The sequence below is a fragment of the Rousettus aegyptiacus genome, unplaced genomic scaffold (genome assembly GCF_014176215.1).
Source record: "Rousettus aegyptiacus isolate mRouAeg1 unplaced genomic scaffold, mRouAeg1.p scaffold_m13_p_2, whole genome shotgun sequence".
NCBI lineage: Eukaryota > Metazoa > Chordata > Mammalia > Chiroptera > Pteropodidae > Rousettus > Rousettus aegyptiacus.
In genome coordinates this window covers 156,233,307-156,252,546 of record NW_023416295.1, presented here as the reverse complement: position 1 = coordinate 156,252,546, position 19,240 = coordinate 156,233,307, and the positions used below count along the sequence as shown (strand labels likewise).

Below are 19,240 nucleotides of genomic sequence, written 5' to 3'. Positions count from 1 at the left end.
AAAGCTGGAAAGCGCTTCCTTTAAGCAAAAAAGTATATATGTACAGGAAAAAAAAACATAGTATATGTAGGGTTCAGTACTACCTGAGGTTTCAAACATCCATTAGGGAGTCTTAGAACATATCCCCCGTGGGTAAGGGAGACTACTTACTATATATTATTTGAGTAAATGAATGCTGCCACTGGCCTGCACCCTGATCTGGCCCAAATCCCTCTGGACTCAGCTGTTTTGACAGACAGAGGATCAAAGTGCCTCCTATTAACAGTAACAGCCACTTGCTTAGAAAGCGAAATAACCCTAATAGAAATAACCATGATGCCCATTTTTCAGATAATGAAAATAAGACTGAAGATCTAAGTGATTTTTCCCAAAGACACAGCAAGAAAGTAGCAAAGAACACCTAAAAATAAATGATTAATTTAATTGCTTAAATAGAAGATATGGATCTTTGGCTTGTAATGGTATTTTTTTCATTTTTTTTGTTCATATGTTTTATAAAATACTCTTTTTATCACATTTTTGGGCTCTGCACTCAGTCTGTGTTAACCTAGTAGCAACAGTTGGCAGGATAAGAATCTTAAGGACTCAGATGTGACCAGACCTAGTTGCTGAATGAGTTAGAGATCGATCATTCAAGAAACCTTGACTTTGGGGGCCGAGAAAAAAAAGTGGGAGCAAAATAGTAGTAATCACTATAAGTCCTGGTACTCCTCTTATTCTATTCTGGTTTGCATTAAGTGGCAATCCCTGGGCCTGAGTGTCTCCAAGTGCTCCTGCCCTTGTTATAAGAAGCAAGGTTTAAGTTCCATGAACTCCTTAGAGAAAAGCTTTAGAGAGATAAATGTGGGGCGTAGGGGGAGGAGGGCTGTTAATTTTAGCCTGGGGTTTTCCAGCTGGCGCTCTGTTACCATCTTGAATCACTTCCACGCCCTGAGCTCTCTGCCTGGGAGATCCCTCCTCCTGGGGGCTTCCCCATTCCCTGGTTTGGTCTGAGCTACAATGGTAATCATTCCAGAAAAAAAATGCTTAAGAGAAGCCTGGCTGAGTCATTAGATGTACAGATCAGGAAGCGAAGAAAGCACGGTGATGAGAAACACTGATCCCCCTAGTGCCTATGATGTGCGGCCTCCAAGAACCGAAAGAGTAGTATGGCCGTTGTTTATATTCTTGGTCTGTCACTATGCAGTGACTCTCTGCTTCACTATTTGCAGTTTTCTAAGGACTTCCCAAGGCCTCATATTTTCAGTTTCAACTCTGTGAGAGATAAAGGTTAGGATCTGTTCCCTGTGGCCTCAGGACTCTTTCTGGTTAGTGTGACAATGTGATTTACTTTGAGGTAATTCCTTTAGGACAACTCAGAAGACTAGGATTTCTCCTTTCTCCTCTGTGTCTCCCATTTGACTTTCCATTGGGAAAGAGGGCATTTAGGGAGAGGAAACAGGTGAGGATTTCCAATGTCTTGCTGGTGTATTTGAATGTATTTAAATTTAGAAAAACAGCAGTCTAATCAGGGAATAATTAATTCTTTCTTCATTAGGGGCCTTCATGTGTGCCTTTTGCATATGGATGAGCTGCAGGGTCACGCTGTCCCTCTGAAGAGAGACAGTTGCAGGAGGTGATAGAGCTGGGTGTGCTCTCCAGGCACTTGAGCTCCTTCCCTTTCTGTGCCAGTGCTCCTCCCCCACCCTCATCCCCACACACCTGACAAGGACTCGATTCCTGTGGGCAAAGAAGGGAAAGGTTAGCGAGGCTTCCTCTGCCATCCTCCTGGACCCCTTCCTCACTGCCCCAAGCCTCCCATCAGCACTTCTTCCTGCACCTCAGCTTCTATCCAGCCCTCTCTTCCACCAGCTGCAGGCTGGGACCTCTTCGGGCCCGGCTGGGTTGCCTCAGAGCCTCCTCAGCAGCTTGTTCGTCTTGCACCTCTGCTTTTATTTGGTTCATCATTTCTTGGTCCCGCTCTGCTTCCTTCCTTTGTAGCAGTCTGTCTTTTTCTTAGGGTTAGGGAATCTGATGTCCGGAAAGCACACACTGCTCTGGTCCTGAGAAATAAGCTCCTTCCTCCCCACTCACCACTGTGCACTGCATGAACTCACCACACTTCCCTAAGTACACGATCAAGCTCCCCAACACCTAAAACACACACCTACCAAGCCATGCACATTCATAATGCAAGCTGCAAAGATAAACACATGGAGTCATACACAGCCCAGGGCAGGCCAGACTGCCTCCTCGCACATTATAGTCTCCTCTCCTCCTTGGAGCTCCCCATTTCCAGGGAGCAAGTGGGGCACAGATGGGGGTGGGGGGAGAAATGGGACCTGGGTGGTTACCATGGCAACAGAGCCTAGCAACAGCTGAGAGGCTGATGTGTAGGCTTTTGCAGGGCTGTTACAAGAGCCAAACCTAGAATTGGGGGCTCAGAGGTGACTGATCCCAGCTGGGCAGCCTGCATTCCTTCCCCCAGAAACACCCCTTGATTCCACTCCCACCCTGTCAGAGAGGGCAGAGTGGGGAAAGCTAATGAGAGTTAACCACAGGGCATCTAATGCTTCGTAGCCTTTGGGGGGCAGCTGTGGATGGGGGCAGGTTAGGGAGCATGACTGAAAATAAACCAAGCAGGGCTCCCTTTCCTGTACCTCTCGTTTGTCTCTTTCCCATTGATTCATTTTTCTCTTCTTTCACCCTTCGCCATCCACCTGGTCTTATTAGTTCTCTCTGTTTCTTTTTCTTGCTTGCTCTGTTCCCGTCCTTTTATGTGATTTGCCCTTTACTCCCATCTCCTTTCACATGGTCTCTCTTGACCTTCACTGGCAAGTAACAAGCCAGCCACTCTTCCAGTTTCTCTTGCTCCAGCTGCTCCTGATCAGGACTGCTCCCTTAGTTTCTCTTCCATTTAGTCCCAAGTTAAAGCCCCAGAATCCCTACTCCAGGTCAGAGCAGGCCAGGTCACATTGGGTCTGGAGAGGTTCCCCCACTCTATCCTACTCTTCCTCTTGACTGCCTATCGCCTCTCCTTCTGTCCTCTTTACAGGGATCATAAGGCAGAACCAGGGGACTCGAGTATCTTGCAAAGGCTTTATTTGAAAATTTTGAAACTTACATCCCACAAGAATTCAAGATTATCACCACAAGAAGAAAGAGATAATACAAAAATATATATCACAGCATAGGAGCCAGGTAAGAGAGGAAGAAGGAAGGAAGGTGGGGACAAAATGAGAAGTAGGGACAAATCTGAGGTGAGGAGGCAGAAGGAGGGAGAGTGGAAGAACAAAGGAAGGAGGGAAGGAGGGAAGGAGGGATGTGAGGAAGCTCAGGAAGGGGAGGGGTAGACTGGGAGGCAGAGCTCCCAATGGCCTTGAACCATCTAGCTCCAGTCCCTGGTAGCCTCCATGGAATTAGGGAAGCCCTCAGGGAGGCTGGGAAGTGGAGGACTAGCTCTGGGGGGGGCTCTGAATTCTAGAGAGTGACACACAGAGACAGGCAGGACAGACAAGACGAAAGGGGCTTTGGAGGAAGGGAAGGGCAAATGGGAGCCCCTTTCTCATGTAGTGCAGCAGATGACTCCCCAAAACCCATACAATAGAATTTAGCAGTGGGTGGGGAGAAGTGTGGGGCCTCACTACCCCTGTTCCTATGGGGGAGCCCTCAGGGTAATGAGAGCGCCCATGGAGTAGATGGAAGTGACAGCAAAACCCATGACATAGAATAAGATGAGACTATGACATATGGGGGCATGAGGGGCCCCCAGCTCACCTCCCACCCACATCTGGGGCAGCATGCAGGAGCCACAGAAACTAGATCAGTGGGCGTTCATGAGGGAGAGAGTGGACACGACACACAACACCACAGCATGAGGCCCGGAAATGCATGTGAGAGGAGACGGTCAAGTCGCCCTCTGACCACTGAGGAAGCTGAGCATGGAATGTGGGAAGAGAAAGTGAAGCATGGGAAACAAAAGGGAGAATGTGAGGGTCAGCAGAGGGGAGAGAGGTGGATAGGAGGGGGTGCCGAAGACGGGCTGTACACGAGCATGAGTGTGCGCAGTGGCCCATGAGGGTGAAGGTGAGTGTGCAAGGCTTTCATGTGAGTGTGCAAGGGTGGGGATGGGGGACCAGAAGCCACAAATATGTGAGGTCCCCTACTTGAAGGAGGGTGAGTGGGTAGGGTTGCCTATGGGGCCAGTGAGTGTTCCAGAGTGGTGTGCAAGGGCAGGAGCCAGGAGCACCTGCGGCCCCAGCTCCCACAGCTGCCCCACCCTCAGTGGGATGGGGGCTGTGCCGGCCCCTTGGCCTCCTGCTTGGCGGCACCCCAACCTTGGGGGGTATCACAGATTCACCAGGGGAATCCTGAGAGGAAGAGGGAAAGGGCACAGTCAGGAACCAAGGGGTAAGCCAAAACTGAAAGGGAAGTCCAAGACAAAGAAAGGGAATCGAGGTTAAGAGGGCAGAGCTGGAGATAATGGCAGCATGAGAACAGGACATAGATCCACAGAGAGTGGGAGAAGGAGGGGTTCCCCCAGGGAGGAGGGGTCCAGGCCCCTTGAGAGGGCCAGAGACCAGGCTGGGAAGGAGAGCCAGGAGCTCTGGAAGGGCCAGGCCTACCTCCTGCCCATCTACCTAGGAGGGAGTACCCCCAACCACAGCTCCGAGGACCTAAATGGCCTCCCCTCCCCCCTCCCATCCTTTTGCCCCGGCCCTCACCGGTTCAACTGGAAGGCTGGAGCCCCCTTGGGCTGGGGCATCCCAGGTCGGGGTCCCCCTCGGGGCTCCTCATGGTCAGGGGTGGGGGTGGGCGAGTCCCCAAAGGCCCCCAGCACAGTGACCCCAGCTGGCGACAGGTCCGTCAGTGGCTGCTGGCTCTCCTCTTGCCTCAGGGCACCTTGCTGTCCTGAGGGCCTGCGCCGTTTCTGGCTGCGGTCCCAGCTGGTGCACCAGAAGGAAAGAGGTTCTCTTACACACTTAAGAAGCCCCCATCCTGGGCCTGCAGGGCTGGTCACCCCCAGCCTCCCTTAGGAACCCCTAATATCCTACAGCAGAAAAACTGGCCTCTACACCAAATCTCCTAAGACCATGTGTCCATAAAACGGCTTCCCCTACCCAGCCCCATCCTCCCAACCTGGTTAAGATCCCTAGAATTAGTACCTCCTCCCCACCAATAGGTAGCATTGCATCCTCCCCCATGCATACCCAGAAGAGCCATTTCTCTCAGCAGGTATCTTGGCAGGTTTAGTTCTAGTTCAAAGTCAGCTAATGACCTGGACACCTTAATCTAATGATTCTCTCAGTAAAGTGTGAAGGACTGAGTGACCCGTTATTAAATGTATGCAAAAAACCCTCCGGATTTGCTCCCTCCTCCCCAGGCAGCCTGAAGAAGATATTCTGCAGACTGGGTCAGTTTTCTCTGTCTTGGAGGAAATGGGGACAAGGGATGCCCACCAAAGCTCCCCTCCCCCAACATAAATAATCCCCTCTCTCTCTCATTTTCTTTGTAGCTCCCTAGGAGAATGAATCTGCTTTGATTTTTCACTGTCTCCCTGACCCAAGACCTTTCCCCAGGTTTTGCCTTAATCTACCACTTCCTATCCCACCCCAGCAAAATTGCTTCCTTTGCTCCTTCCCTCCTTCCAGCCAAATAGTTCATTCAGTCCCTATCCACCAATGCCCTCCTCCCCCAGCTTACCAGAACTTGAAGATGATGCCAGTGGCCACGAGAACAATGATGATCGAGATGGTGATTGTGACATAGAGCTGGGGGTCCACACCTGATTGGGGTGGGAAGAAGGTTTTAGGGAGGCTTGAGGCTTGAGGTTGCAGGAGAGGGGGTTGGAACAGGACTAGGCTTCAGGTTCATTAAGCTTGAGGAGGGCTGCCATCTAAATTCACATTTGAATCCCAATTCTTTCTGGAGCACCCCCACCCCCACCCCCCACCCCTTTATTCTATTCATCAACTTCCCCTGGAGTTTTTGGCCCTTTTCCTCCCAAATCCTTTTTCACTTTCCCAAACCTTCTGTATACATGTGATGAGGAGGGGGCTCCAAGGTAAAAGAGAACCCCTCTCTCTGTACAGCAACCAGGGAATGGAAATGTCCATCTCTGCCCTGGCCTTACCCCTAAACCACTGGCCCTGTCTCTGCACTCCCTGAGCCTAGATGTCACCTTGGAGATCCTTTTATCCATGGTGTTCTTCTGCACAGAATACACCCACTCCGTTTTCAAGGTCCAGCTCAAACGTCAAGTCTTGGAAGGTATCCTGATCCCCAGACAGAAGCAGTCTCTCCCTTTTCTTAAAAACATGCGGTGTGTACCTCTAGTACAGCACTTATTACATTGACATCCCCAAGTGTTTACACATCTGTCTTCTCCAGCGGACCTGAGCTCCTCAAGGACTCAAACGCATCTTCATCTCTGCCTCCAGTGCCAGCATAGTGCCTGACACATTTGCAGAAGAAGATAACAGACAAGGCCTCTGTTGCTGCCTTTTGAGTCTTCGACCAGCCTCCCCACGCTCATATTCCTATCAGCCTCTCCCATTCCCACTCACCTTCCCCACGGCCCCCAAACAAGAATGGCCGCAGGGTGGCAGGCGCTTCTCTAAGGATGATCCCATCTCCATCACCCCGCATGGAGTCTGAGTTGGGGTGTGGGGTAGCCAGCCCATGGGGGGCTGCAAAACCATAGTCCAGAGGCAGAAATCCAGGATTTGCAGAGTTGGGGTCCCCCCCATCCTCTCGAGACACTGTAGGGCCCCATACAATGGCCCAGGGGTACTGGGATGAAGGTGGCCCCTCCTCAAAGCCTGATGGGGTGGCAGGGGGCGCAGTGCCTGGCAGGACTTGCCGCCTTGATCTTGGGACCCGAGGGGATCGGCTTGGTGGGGGTGCCCGCTCCCACACGCACACATGGCGTGGGGCTGAGGGACCTCCCCGGGCACAGGGGGGACGGGCAGGGGCTGGTGGGGATCGAGGGGAGGAGGAGGAGCCTTGAGCAGGTGGCGGGAGGGGCAGCAATAGCAGTGGCCAGAGAGGGAGGAGGTGGGACAGCAGCAGTGCAGGCCTGCAAGAAGGGAGAAAAAGAGGGTGAGACAGAAGCCCATCTTGGGCCTATGTGTGAGGAGGACAGGCTCATGCAAGAGATCCCCAGCTGTCCCCGTCCAGGCTTCTCTGCAAAAGCAGGTGGGCCTTGGGAAAACTCAGCCTCATTTCCTGTTTCCCTAGGGTCTAGCCCTCAAGACAGAAGGCCCTGGGTGGGCTGAGCAGGGAAAAGGCCAAGACCTCAGGGAAAGTGAACTCCAAGGTCCCTCTGCTCTGCCAAACTTACCACATCCTAGACTCCATGTCCGAGATCTTCCTCAGCTGTGACCCAGATTTTCAGCCTTTACTGGGGGAGAGAAGGGGTTGTGTCACATCCCCACCCTGCCCTGTGTACTTCCCCAGCTCATGCATCAACCAAGTCTACCCCCATCTCCCCTCCCAGGCTGCCAGCTGCCAGCTGTGCTGCTGCTACCCAGGATCCACTGCTGCTGAATATCCTCTGGGGAAAAGAACTCCCAGGGTGGCTCCCTGTCTAGCCCCCAGCCCTTCTCTACAACTCCCCAGGTCCCTGTTACCTCCCCACTCCAGGGTCTACTCTCACTTCTAGGACTGGCTTCCTTCTCACTTCCTCTGCCCACAGCTCCAAGCTTTTCTTGGATCTTAATTTAGAGCCAAGAACCTTGTGATTCCTTGAGCACCTACCGCTAGGGAAGGAGTCTGAGAGTGGGGGAGGGAAAAGGAAGTCAATCTGAGTGTGTGAGTCTGTGAATGTGTGTGGCATGTGCACAGGGGGAGCATCTCAGCCTGCCCACCCCACTTGTAGTCCAAGGCATTTCTTTAATGACTGGCCCTAGGAATCTGCATCTTCAGGAGAGAGGGAATAGGAGATGGAGAGATGGAAGAAAAGAAACAGACGGGTATAAGAAAAACGATGGAATATAATTTTTGTTCAATGGTTAATTATCCAAATATATAGGTGCCTTCTGAAGGGACATGGAGTTGGGGAGAGGCCACCTCCTCAAATGTAGCTCTCTTGGGTAAGGAGTCCTGGGAGAATTGGGATGGTTGGTTTTGAAAGAGGAAAAACGTTCTCAGGGTTGAGGATAGTGGATCCAGGGGGGCCAACCTCCCCAGAGTCAATGAGGATGTGACACCCTGTGTCCTCTAGATTTTGGGTCTAAATCTGTACATTATGTACTCAGAAAATAACAGGAAATAAGATGGAAAAATCTGGGGAAGGGAATGGAGAAGTGGGCAGTGGGGAAGAGATGTGAAGGGGTGAAAGACCCAGAAAGGGAAGATGGGTTAGGAGTGAGAAGGGAGAGAGGTGAAGAGGAAGCAGGCATGGAGCACCAGGTGAGGGGTAGGAGTCTGTCCTGAAAAAGAATGGCCTGGGAAGCGAGGTGGGTACAGAAGACTGGAAGCTCGGAGGATGCCGAAGGGAGAACAGGATAAGTTAAAGGTCACGAGAGGGAAACTGAGGGTAAAGGGGTCACAGAAGCAGGGGAAGAAGCGTGAATGACAGGAGGAGAAGGAGGAAAAGGTCCAGGTACGAAGGGAAGTGGAGACCGTGGAAAGGGAAGGGAGCAAGGGGTAGAGAAGAGCAAGGTTGGAGAGGAAAGAAATGGGAAAGGAGCGAGCGTAAGACTGAGAACAAAATGAGAAGAAGAAAGGTTGGGGACCCAAGACGGAAACCGCAAAGATGGAGGAGTTGGAAATTGCTTCTTCCGATGTGAAGGGACATGAAGCTATGGGAAGAGAAGGGAATGGGGGCATGGTGGGAAGAAGGGCGAGGGGGCCGGGGAGAGAACGAAGCTGGAGGGAGGGAATAAGGAGTGTAGGAGCGAACCAGTGAAGTGGAAAAAGACTCGCAGGAACATCTGTGGCCAGCTGACTCCAGGACTCACTTGCCTCTCAGCCTTGTGCACCCCCGCCCAACCGACGTCAACTCCAGTCCTTGGACCCGCACCTCCTTCAGCCACCCCTTCCAGGAAGCCCGCAGTCCCCAGGCTGGCGCGCCACCCCCACCCCTCTCCTCGCGCCTCACCGACCTGTTGTGCGCAGGAGACGAGCTGGGGGTGGGGCGGGAGACATGGGGTAGGGGATCCCAGCCCCATCTCCAGCGCAGCCCGGAGCTCGGCCCTCCCACAGGCACGCGCTCCCGGCACAGGGCTGGAAAGCGGCGACAGTGGGGGCTTGTGGGGGGAAGAGGACCAGGAGGTCGGTGAAGGGACTCCGAGGAAGGGAGCGCCTCGAGCAGGCAAGGAACCCGAAGCAGGAGGATGCAAAGAGCCTGAGCCAAAGGCAGAATGGAGGCAGCCGCGGGGACAGTGGCCGTTGCGCTAGGAGAGCAGGATGGAGCCGGAACCGGAGGAGGGATGGAAAGCACCGCGGGGAAGAGCGCTTCGAGGCTTTAAGGCTGGAGCCCGGGCGAGGGACCCAGCGGGGAGAAGCGGGGGCGAAAGCCGGAGAGTCGGGAAGAGCAGGGTCGGGCTCCCTTGGGTGGGGGCGTGGGGGTCCCTATCACTCACCTGCATGCCTGGCGCGGCGGCGCGACAGCTGCGGGCGCTCAGGTCTGCGCGGAGCTGACGGGTCGCTGGAGCAGGTGGGGCACCAGGCATGGTCGGGGGTTCGGCCGGCCGCGGGGTGCTGGAGAGGGTGGGGGGCGGGCGCCCGGGGCGCGGGGCGGCGGCAGCGGCGGGAGATGCTCGGCTCGGCTCCACTCGGCTCGGCTCGGGCTGCGCTCGGCTCGGCTGGCTTCGGCGCGGCAGCTCGTAGCGCTCGGTCTCCGCCTCTCCCCCTCCCGCCTGTAGGCCACGCACGGTTTAACCCTGCCGCTGCCGCGGCTTGGGAGTCACAACCAGCTATTCCCAGGTGGAGGGCTGGAGAGGGCAGCGCAGGATGAGCGACCGTCTGATTTCCTGGGTTCCGATGGCGGGCTTCTCCTCTCTTCACCCCAACTCTATGGACACCCATGGTCACCTAAGTCAGTTTCTGAGATTCTGAGTCACCCAATGCTCTGCGTCCCCAACAGTTTCGCCCCTGGTCGAGAGTGTCAAGTACCCGGAGATCAAGGTGGAAGTGGCAGTGAAAATATTACACTATCCTGTTTTATCCCAGTAACTTGAACCCCTAATTCTGTTCTGCCCCTGCTACAATACACTCTTTTGAAGACAACTCAGATCTTTAAAATAAGTAGATTTAGCCTCATTACTCGGCTTTTCTAGCACTCAGAATATCCGACTCCTTACCATGACTTACAAGGCCCTATATGACCAGCCTCTAGGAGCTCTCTGATTTCCTCTTCTAACAACACTCTTTATGCCCGGCTGCACTGGACCTGATCTATGTTCCTAGAACTGGAGGAGCCACAGGGCCTTTGCACTTGCTGTCCCCTCTGCCTGCAATGTTTTTCCTTGGGTTTTCACAATGACTCGCTCTTTTCATTACTATTTCACTTAGATCCAATGTCACCGCTTTTGAGAGACTTTCCCTAACCTCTTTTAGCAAAAGTAGCTTCCCCTGCCCCCCCTTACCTCCTCCCACCCCATTCACCTCTATCGCATTCCCGTTTTATTTGGATTGTGCTTCTAGGACACCACACTTTCCTGTTCTCCCTCCAGCTTCACTGGCTTTTCCTTCTCAGTTTTTTTCAGCTCAGCTTCGAAATGTTAAGTTTCCTAGGGCTCAGTCCTTGCCCTTCTTCTATTTCCACATTATCTGTCCAGTGATGTCATCCAGTCCCAGGGCTTAAATACTATGTAAATGTCAATGAGCCTTAAATTTATATCCAGAGCTCCAGACTCATTTATCCAGCAGCCTACTTGACATCTCCACTTGGATGTCTAATAGCCATGTGAAGCTAATGTAGCTAAAATACATGTCTTGAATTCTCTCCTAGCCAATCCATTTATCTCCCAGTGTTTGTTCCCCATCCTGCTTATTCAGGATAAAAACATAGGAAACATCCTTCCTCCCTTTCCCTTTTCTCACTAATTCCCACCCTCTATCTAATTCACCAGCAAGTCCTGTGAGCTCTGCATCAAAAATATATCCTGAGTCCATCCTCTTCTCTCCATCTTTGTGGCTATCATCCTGGTCCAAGCAATCATCTCTCATACGGAATAGTGCAATAGCTCCCTAGCTGGTCCCTTGCTTCTGCCTTTGCCTATCACAAACTAGTATTCACCAATATCTGGTAATATTTTGAAAATCTGAATCATATTATGCTCTTTCCTGCTTCAAATATTTAAGTGACTTTCCATCGTACTTGGAATAAATCTGAACTCTTTGTTAGGGAGAAGCCCCCCAATTTGTACTTCTCCTCGATGTTCAAACAATGTTCCTGCCAGGTTGGACTTCTTAATGTCCTAGAACAACCAAAATTATTCTCTTAGCTCCCCTGCACGTTTTATTCCCTCTTACTGGAATCCTTTGTGCCCGCCTGACTCTCATCTTCACCTGGTTGCCTCCCTCTTGTCATTCAGCCACCCACTCTTATTTTATCAATGTATTTCATTGTCTTTCTAACTCATCACTCTCTGAAATAGTCTTACATTTGTTTACTGTTTGTTGTCTACCCCCGCCTCCCACATACACTAGAAAGCAAAGATCTCATTTGTTTTGTTCCCCCTGTAACCTACCTCAGCACTTGGCATATAGTAGATGTTCAATATTTATTGCCTAGTGAACTTACCCTGGGGCCCACGCCCACTTGGAACTCTTGATTCTCTCCTCTGCCCTCCACCTGCCTTTCCTCTCTATCTGCCTACTCTCTCTGATCTCTGATCTCTGCTCTCTGATCTGTGCACAATGCTCTCAGCTGAGTCTCTGCTCACACCCACACCCCTCCAGACAATCACCCTTCATCTCCTGTGCTATTACTATCATTAGCCTGGCACTCCCGCCTCCTGGATGGAAGCTTACTGTTCTGACCAGCATCTACAGCAGCTGTCCTCCTGCTTGTCGGTCCCTGACAGCCCTTCATTCTGAGGTCAGAACAGCAGTGAGAGAGCTGTCTTCCTAGTGTCTCCCAGTGGCAGGGAAAAGACAGTGCACATTGGCTACAAACCAGGCCATGTGAGGCAGAGTGCATAAATCACACCATATCCTGGGCCCCAAAGAGCCCCCGAGCATCCTGAGGATGTGCTGTAAGAGGACCCATTATGTGATGGTTGTCGGTCAGTATTATCAAGTGATTTTTCATGTCTAGTCTAAGTGCCTTTTACACTGAGGATTTTGGGGCATTATCAATTATTTCTAGTATTCTCGATTCATTCACTCATTTCAACAACTCTCTTTTGAACCCCCACTACATGCTGGGTACTGTGCTACAGGCTAGAGATACAGTAGAAAGCAAGAACACAGCCACCACTATCTTCTTGGAACTTAGACTCTAGTGAGGGAGACAATGAAATACAGAGTGATAAATGTGTCTTCAGATAATTTGAGGACCTTCCCACATTCCACAGTCTATAAATTCTCTTCCTATGTCTGGCTTTGCCGGTCTCTTTATCATTATCTCTGGGCTTGTTGATGGATCCTGATACGTGTCAGGGTAAATTTCTGTCTGTTTCCTGTCCTACAATGTCCAATATCCTTCTGAATTCTTCTCACTCTCAGCTGATGACCTTGCTTCATTCTTTTCTGAGAATATAGAAGCAGACAGAAGAGACCTACTCCACTTCCTCTACCACATTCCAGCCCTACCTCTCCTGGGGAGAATCCCAGGCCTTTTCAGCCACCAGAGTCTCCATTCCACTGACTCTCCTTCCCTCTCCTGCAGTGTCACTCCTCCTCTCTACTTGATTATTCCCAGGGGCACGGAAGCACACTGTAATTTCCGGCAGCTCAAAACAAGCCCTTTAGCTCCATGACCCCCACCAGCATCTGCCCTTCTGTTTCCCTTTACAAAGCAGAGCGTAGCAGTAGATCGTCTCCATTCACCATCTCTTCCACTTCTCCCATTCTCTTTCTCTTTTATTAACTTAAACTATTTGATTTTTGTAATTCATTATTGTGAATGGGTAAATACATTTACATGTGCAAAAAAAATTTCAGTTTAAAAAAAGGCATATAATGAAATTTCTTAATCTAACCCGCATCCACCATCTTTCGAATTTCCATCTCTGCCCTCAGTGTGACTAATTTCTATGTATTCTTCCAGAATTTCTTTATGCCTATGTAAGCAAATAGTAATACACATTCTTATTTCTCCATTATTTTACATAAGAGTTGGCATACCATGTACACTGTTCTATATATATTTTTTGACTTAATGACGAATCTTTGCTACCTTCTCATATCAATGAAGAGGGAACTTTGTCATTCTTTCACACATCCTCATAGTATTCTGACTTATGGATGTGCTCTTAATCTCTCTTGAACATACCCCCTTCGGGCTTCTGCGCAAACTACCACACTGAAATTCCTTCTGTCAAGGCTACCTCTGACTACCATGTTTCAAAATTCAAGGTCAATTGTCAGTGTCATTTTACTTGCTAATCAGCAGCCTTTGATACAGGTGATCATGTCTCCTTCTAGAAACACCCTCTTACCTGACTTATGATACTACACTGTCCTGATTTTTGTCCTCCCACACTGGTTCTCCTCCTTTACCAGTTCTTCATCTCCCTGACTGCCATATCTTGGCTCTCTTCTCTGTGGTCACAACCCGGGGGTTCTCATTCAGTCTCTGGGCTTTAAATATTGTTTTTACTAAAGACTCCTAAACTTTTATTTCCAGCCTGGCTCCTTCCCTTCCCCCACACTTGCAAACCTGCCCCTCCCTCAGTACTTTCTCTTTTAAGAAATGGCATCTCCATTATTCTAGTTGATCAGGATAAAAACCCTGGAGTTATCCTTTTTTTTAAATGTCTGTATAGCTGGTTAGTATTTTCTTTTATCTAACTTTAATATCTTTAACTATACATAAACAAATATAGTATGTATTTATATTATAGATAAATATAATTATATGTATAAATAATTTGATGCACAAGATACTAATATGTGTTAGTTATAAAGTAGGAAAGTAAAATAAATATCTATGAACTTACCACCCAACTCAAAAATTAGAAAGTTGCCAATAACTTGCATCCCCCGTCCTCTCATTGCCCTGTCTTCTCCTTATAATCACTGCCTCCCCGATATTATTTTATTATTCTATTGTTTTTTAAAAATATTGTCTACTTTTGAAGATATATATGTAGGAATAATATTTGTCATATACATAGGAGTGGTATTTCTGCATCATAGGGCATCTTTCATTTTACTAGGTAATGCTAAACTCTTTTCCAAAGAGGTTTAACCACTTGTACTCTCATTAATTGTGTATATTTCTGTTGCTCCATATTCTTGTCAACACTTAATATTTTCATACTTTAATTTGAGCTATCCCGGTGCATACAATGATATTTTATTATAAATTTAATATTATGCATTTCTCTGATTACTAATCAGGTTGAGTGCCTTTTTGTATGGCTGTTGATTTTGTGGATTTCCTCTTGTAAAGTGCTAGTTCAGATCTTTAGTTCATGTTTATAATTTTTATTGTCAGTTTTTTTCGTATTCGTTTGTAAGAGTTTTTATACATCCTGGACACATCTTTTGTCCATTATATATGTCACAAATGCTGCCTTCATTTCTGTGGCTTGTCTTTTGATGAGCAGATATGCTTGATTTCAATGTAGTCAAATTTATCTATTTTTTCCATTATGGTTAGTGTTTTTGAGTCTTAAGAAATACTTCCTTACCCTGAATTAATGTATATATATTTCTATCTTATTTTCTAAATTTTTTTTATTAAGTTTATTGGGGTAACTTTGGTTAATACACTTATATAATTTTCAGGTGTACATTATAAAATAAAGGTCCTTAACAATTTTTTTTTTAATGCCTACAGCACCTGGTATTCCTAGGTGGTCTCTCATCCAAGTACTAACCAGGCCCAACCCTGCTTAGCTTCTGAGATCAGAAAAGATCAGGCATGTTCGGAGTGGCATGGCCATAGATTAAAAGGTTTCTAATTTGCCTTTTACATTTAGTCTATCTTATAGTGGAGAATGATATTTGTATATGGTTTAAGGTGGGGGTTCAGTTTCATGTTTTCATATAGATACTCGATTGTCACAACATTGAAATGTGTGTGCACACTTTTATAAATCAAGTGTTTGTATATGTGTGAATATGTTTTAGGGCTCTATATTATGATCCAGTGGTCAATTTATCTATCTTGTGACAATGCTATGCTATCTTAATTATTATGGATTTGAAATTATGGCCTGGTATCTGGTAAAGTAAGTCTTTCCACCTTGTTCATCTTCAATAGGCTATTCTTGTCCTTTTGCATTTCCACATAAAATTAGAATCAGTTTGTCAGTTCCACGTACTCACAAAAAAGCCTCCTGGGATTTTGATCTTTATAAATCGCTGTAGGGAGAATTGACTTCTTCATGATTCTGAAACTTTTAATCTATGAACATGATAATCCCTATTTACGTTAGGTCTCCTTCAGTGTCTCACAATAAATTATAAGTTGCTGCATACAGGTTTTACACATATTTTGTTACATTTATATGTTGGTATTTGATATTTTTCATTCTATTGCTAGTGGTAACTTTTAAAATTATTCGCCATCTAAATATTTGTTGTTTATGTATAGATATATATTTGATTTTGTATATTTTTTGTCCAGCAACCTTATTGAACTCTTATTCTAATAATTTATTTGTAGATTCTTTTGAATTTTCTACATATGCTATAACATTTTCACATTCCCTTTACATGATAACAGCTTTGTTTCTCTTTTTATGTAACTTTTTAACTTTTTTTTTCCTTGTCTGACTACTCTGGCTAGGGTCCTCATTACCAGAGTGAATAGAACTGATGATACCAGGCATTTCTTTATCAGATTAACAAATTCCCCTCCAGTTTTCTAAAAGATTTTTTGATCACAAATGGATGTTGCTTTTTAAATTATATTTATTAAGATGATTGTGATTTATTTCTTTAATCTATTAATATGATGAATACAATGAATGTATTTTCTAATATTAAGCTGCCCCTAAGTTCCTGACATAAATTCAAGTTAGTCTTAGATAATGATCTTTTTGCATATTGCTAGATTCAGTTTCCTGGTGTTTTATTGAAGATTTCTGTTTCTTTGTTAATAACTGACTTTGGCCTGTAATTTTCCTTCCTAATATTGCCCTTTACTGGTTGGGTTATCAAAGTAACTCTGGCTCAATAGAATGGATTGAGGAGTGTCCTTTCTCTTCCTATTTTCTGGAAAAGTTTATTTAAGATTAAAATGATCTACACTTTTAAAGTTTGATGAAATTTGCCCATATGGTTGTGATTCTTAGCTCTTTCTCTTCCTTTCACACTTCACATCTAATTCACTTGCAAATTTTGTTCACTCTAGCTTTAAATTAAATTCAGAACCAACTACTTCTCACATCCATTGTTACCACCATGTCTCCCCTAGATAATTACAGTAGCCTACTAATTGGACTTGTTGCTTCTGTCCATGCAGCCATCATGATATTTTAAACATATGGATTAGATCCTGTTACTCCTCTGCTCAAATCCTCCATCTCATTCAGAGTAGAATACAATGACCCATAAGGTCTGATATGATCTGGCCAACTTGTTTTCTTTCTGATCTTGTCCACTACTTCTCTCCCATTGCTCACCCATCTCCAGACACACAGGCCCCCTTGCTGTTCCCCAAACATATCAAGTATGTTCTCATCTCAGAGCCTTTGCCCTTGTAGTTTGCTCTGTCTACAACACTGTCCTCACGGAAATCCATATGACTTGCTCTTTTTTCTTTTTTTAAAGTCTCTGCTCCATTTGTTACCTTATTAGAGAGGCCTTTTATTATTACCACATATAAAATAGCAAATGTTTCCTGCATTCTTTATCCCCCTCTTCTTGTTTTATTTTCTACATAATATTTATTACCTCTTGACTATTTATTTATATATATGTGCATGTATGTATTTATTGTCTGAGTCTCAGCACAAGAATGTAAATACCAAGAGGGCAGGTATTTTGTCTATAACTCTAGCAGCTAGAACAATGCCTAGCAATAAGAGGTGCTCAATATATACCTTTTGAATCACTGATGAATATTTTATTATGTGTCTGACTCCTTAGATGTCAGTCAGCTTCTCTAGCTTTATGTAAGGGCATCTTGTTTTCTATCCTTAGCATTAAAAACACAGCACCGGGCACATGGCCTTGTACATAACTGTCACTTAGTAACAAATGAATGAATGAATGTTACATCCTAGGATATGTTTAAGTTTAATTAGCTCCCAACCTCCCCTCGAAGATCATCTTTATTTTTCCTCCCACTATCCCCTTTTCTTTCCTCATTTCTATTTCTTTCTTTTCTATCTCACATCTACTCTTCTTCCTCTTGTCTCTGGTCTTTCTAGTCTACTTCTTTAGTCCATCCCCTCTCCCTTCTTTCTCCAAATTCTCCTTTTTCACTTATTGTTATCTCATTTTATTGTCTTACTCCTCTCATCACAGAACTGTAAAACATCAGAATCAGAATTGGCCTTGGAGATTTTGTTTATCTCTCACTTTGCAAATATGGAAGATGAGATACCACAGATAACATAATTTGCTTTAAGGTCACAGCTAATTTAAGTCTGAATCAAGACTAGATCTCAGGGTATCTGTTTCTTCCACTTCTTTATTTTTTTCCTTTTTCTTCTCTTTCTTAACATGGTGCTGGAATTGGACATACTTGCATTGGGATCTTAGTTCCACCGGTTATACTGGTGACCTTCAACAAAATATTTAACTTCTGAGATCCCTAGTATTTTCACAAGTTAACTGAGATATTAATATGCACTTCAAAGGGTTGTCATAAAGAATGAATAAACTGTTGAACAACACCAACAGCAAAAACTGTGTACCTGCCGTCATGCTTAATGGCAAGAAACTCAAAACTTTCTCACTAAGATCAGATACAAGGTAAGAATGTCCCCCCTCATCGCTCCTTTTCAACATCATACTAGAAATCTTTAGTAATTCAATAAAACAAGAAAAAGAAATAAAAGTATACAAGTTGGGAAGAAGGACATAAAACTGTCTTTATTCACGGATAACATAATCATTTATACAGAAAATCCAAATGAACCAACCAAAAAAACCCCTCCTGGAACTAATAAGCAATTATAGCAAGTTTCAGGATACAAATTGGAATTTGAAATTAAAAACACAATACCATTTACATTAGCACCCCCAAAACTGAAATATTAGGTGAGAATCTAATAAAAAATATATAAGGTCTATATGAAGAAAACCACAAAATTCTGATGAACAAAATTAAAGAACTAAATGGAGAGATAATCCATGTTCGTGGATAAGAAAACACAGAATTGTCAAGGTATCAGTTCTTCCCAACTTGATCTATAGGTTCAATTCCAATCCCAGCAAGTTATTTTATGAATGCCAACAAATTAATGCTAAAGTTTATGTGGAGAGGCAAAAGACCCAAAAAGGCCAATATAATATTAAAGGAGAAGAATAAAGCTGGAAAACTGACACTACCTGACTTTAAGACTTACTATAAAGCTATAGTGACCAAGAGAGTGTGGTATTGCCAAAAGAACAAATAGATTAATGGAACAGAACAGAGAGCCCAGAAGTAGAACCTCATAAATTTAGTCAACTAGTCTTTAACAAAGGAGCAAAGGCAATACAACAGATCAAAGACAGTCTCTTCAACAAATGGTGCTGGAATGAATGAACACTTAGATGCAAAAAATAAAAATGAATCTAGATGCATACTTTACATCCTCCACAAAAATTAACTCAAAATGGATCACTGACCTAAATGTAAAATTCAAAACTATAAAACTCCTGGAAGATAACATAAGAACAAACCTAGATGGCCTTGAGATAAACACCAAAGACACGATACATGAAATAAATTATCGAAAAGCTAGACTTCATTAAAAACTTCCGCTCTGTGATAGACAATATCAAGAAAAATAGAAGACAAGCCACAGACTGGAAGAAAATATTTGCAAAAGACAAATCTGACAAAAGTCTGTTAACCAAAATATACCAGGAACTCTTAAAACCCAATAAGAAAACAGACCACTCAATTACAAAATGAGCCAAAGACCTTAACAGACATTTCACCAAAGATGATATACAGATGGCAAGTAAGCATATGAAA

General features: G+C 45.8%; 1 protein-coding gene and 1 pseudogene across 2 annotated transcripts; both read right to left on the bottom strand.

The window, feature by feature from the left end:
* Positions 1–3,064: 3,064 nt before the first annotated feature.
* Positions 3,065–9,719, bottom strand: LOC107519817 (PILR alpha associated neural protein). Of its 2 annotated transcripts, none has more exons than XM_016162872.2 (6): positions 9,567–9,719; positions 7,322–7,381; positions 6,546–7,057; positions 5,683–5,764; positions 4,704–4,925; positions 3,065–4,349 (listed from the first exon to the last, which is right to left on the bottom strand). In XM_016162872.2, the coding sequence occupies exons 2-6, from the start codon at positions 7,336–7,338 to the stop codon at positions 4,328–4,330; spliced, it is 855 nt and encodes a 284-aa protein (XP_016018358.1). In that variant the 5' UTR covers positions 7,339–7,381; positions 9,567–9,719; the 3' UTR covers positions 3,065–4,327. The 2 variants fall into 2 exon arrangements, with proteins under 2 accessions (XP_016018358.1, XP_016018359.1); XM_016162873.2 differs by lacking the exon at positions 9,567–9,719 and adding an exon at positions 9,087–9,387.
* Positions 9,720–14,929: 5,210 nt separating this feature from the next.
* On the bottom strand, positions 14,930–15,048 carry LOC118614611 (annotated as a pseudogene).
* Between the last annotated feature and the right edge of the window lie 4,192 nt (positions 15,049–19,240).

Excerpts from the sequence above, each read along its gene's own strand:
- LOC107519817 (XM_016162872.2), bottom strand. Across the intron at positions 5,765-6,545 it reads GTTTGGGGGCCGTGGGGAAG|GTGTGGACCCCCAGCTCTAT; the intron begins GTGAGTGGGAAT and ends CACCCCAATCAG. Across the intron at positions 4,926-5,682 it reads GGCATCATCTTCAAGTTCTG|CTGGGACCGCAGCCAGAAAC; the intron begins GTAAGCTGGGGG and ends CTGGTGCACCAG.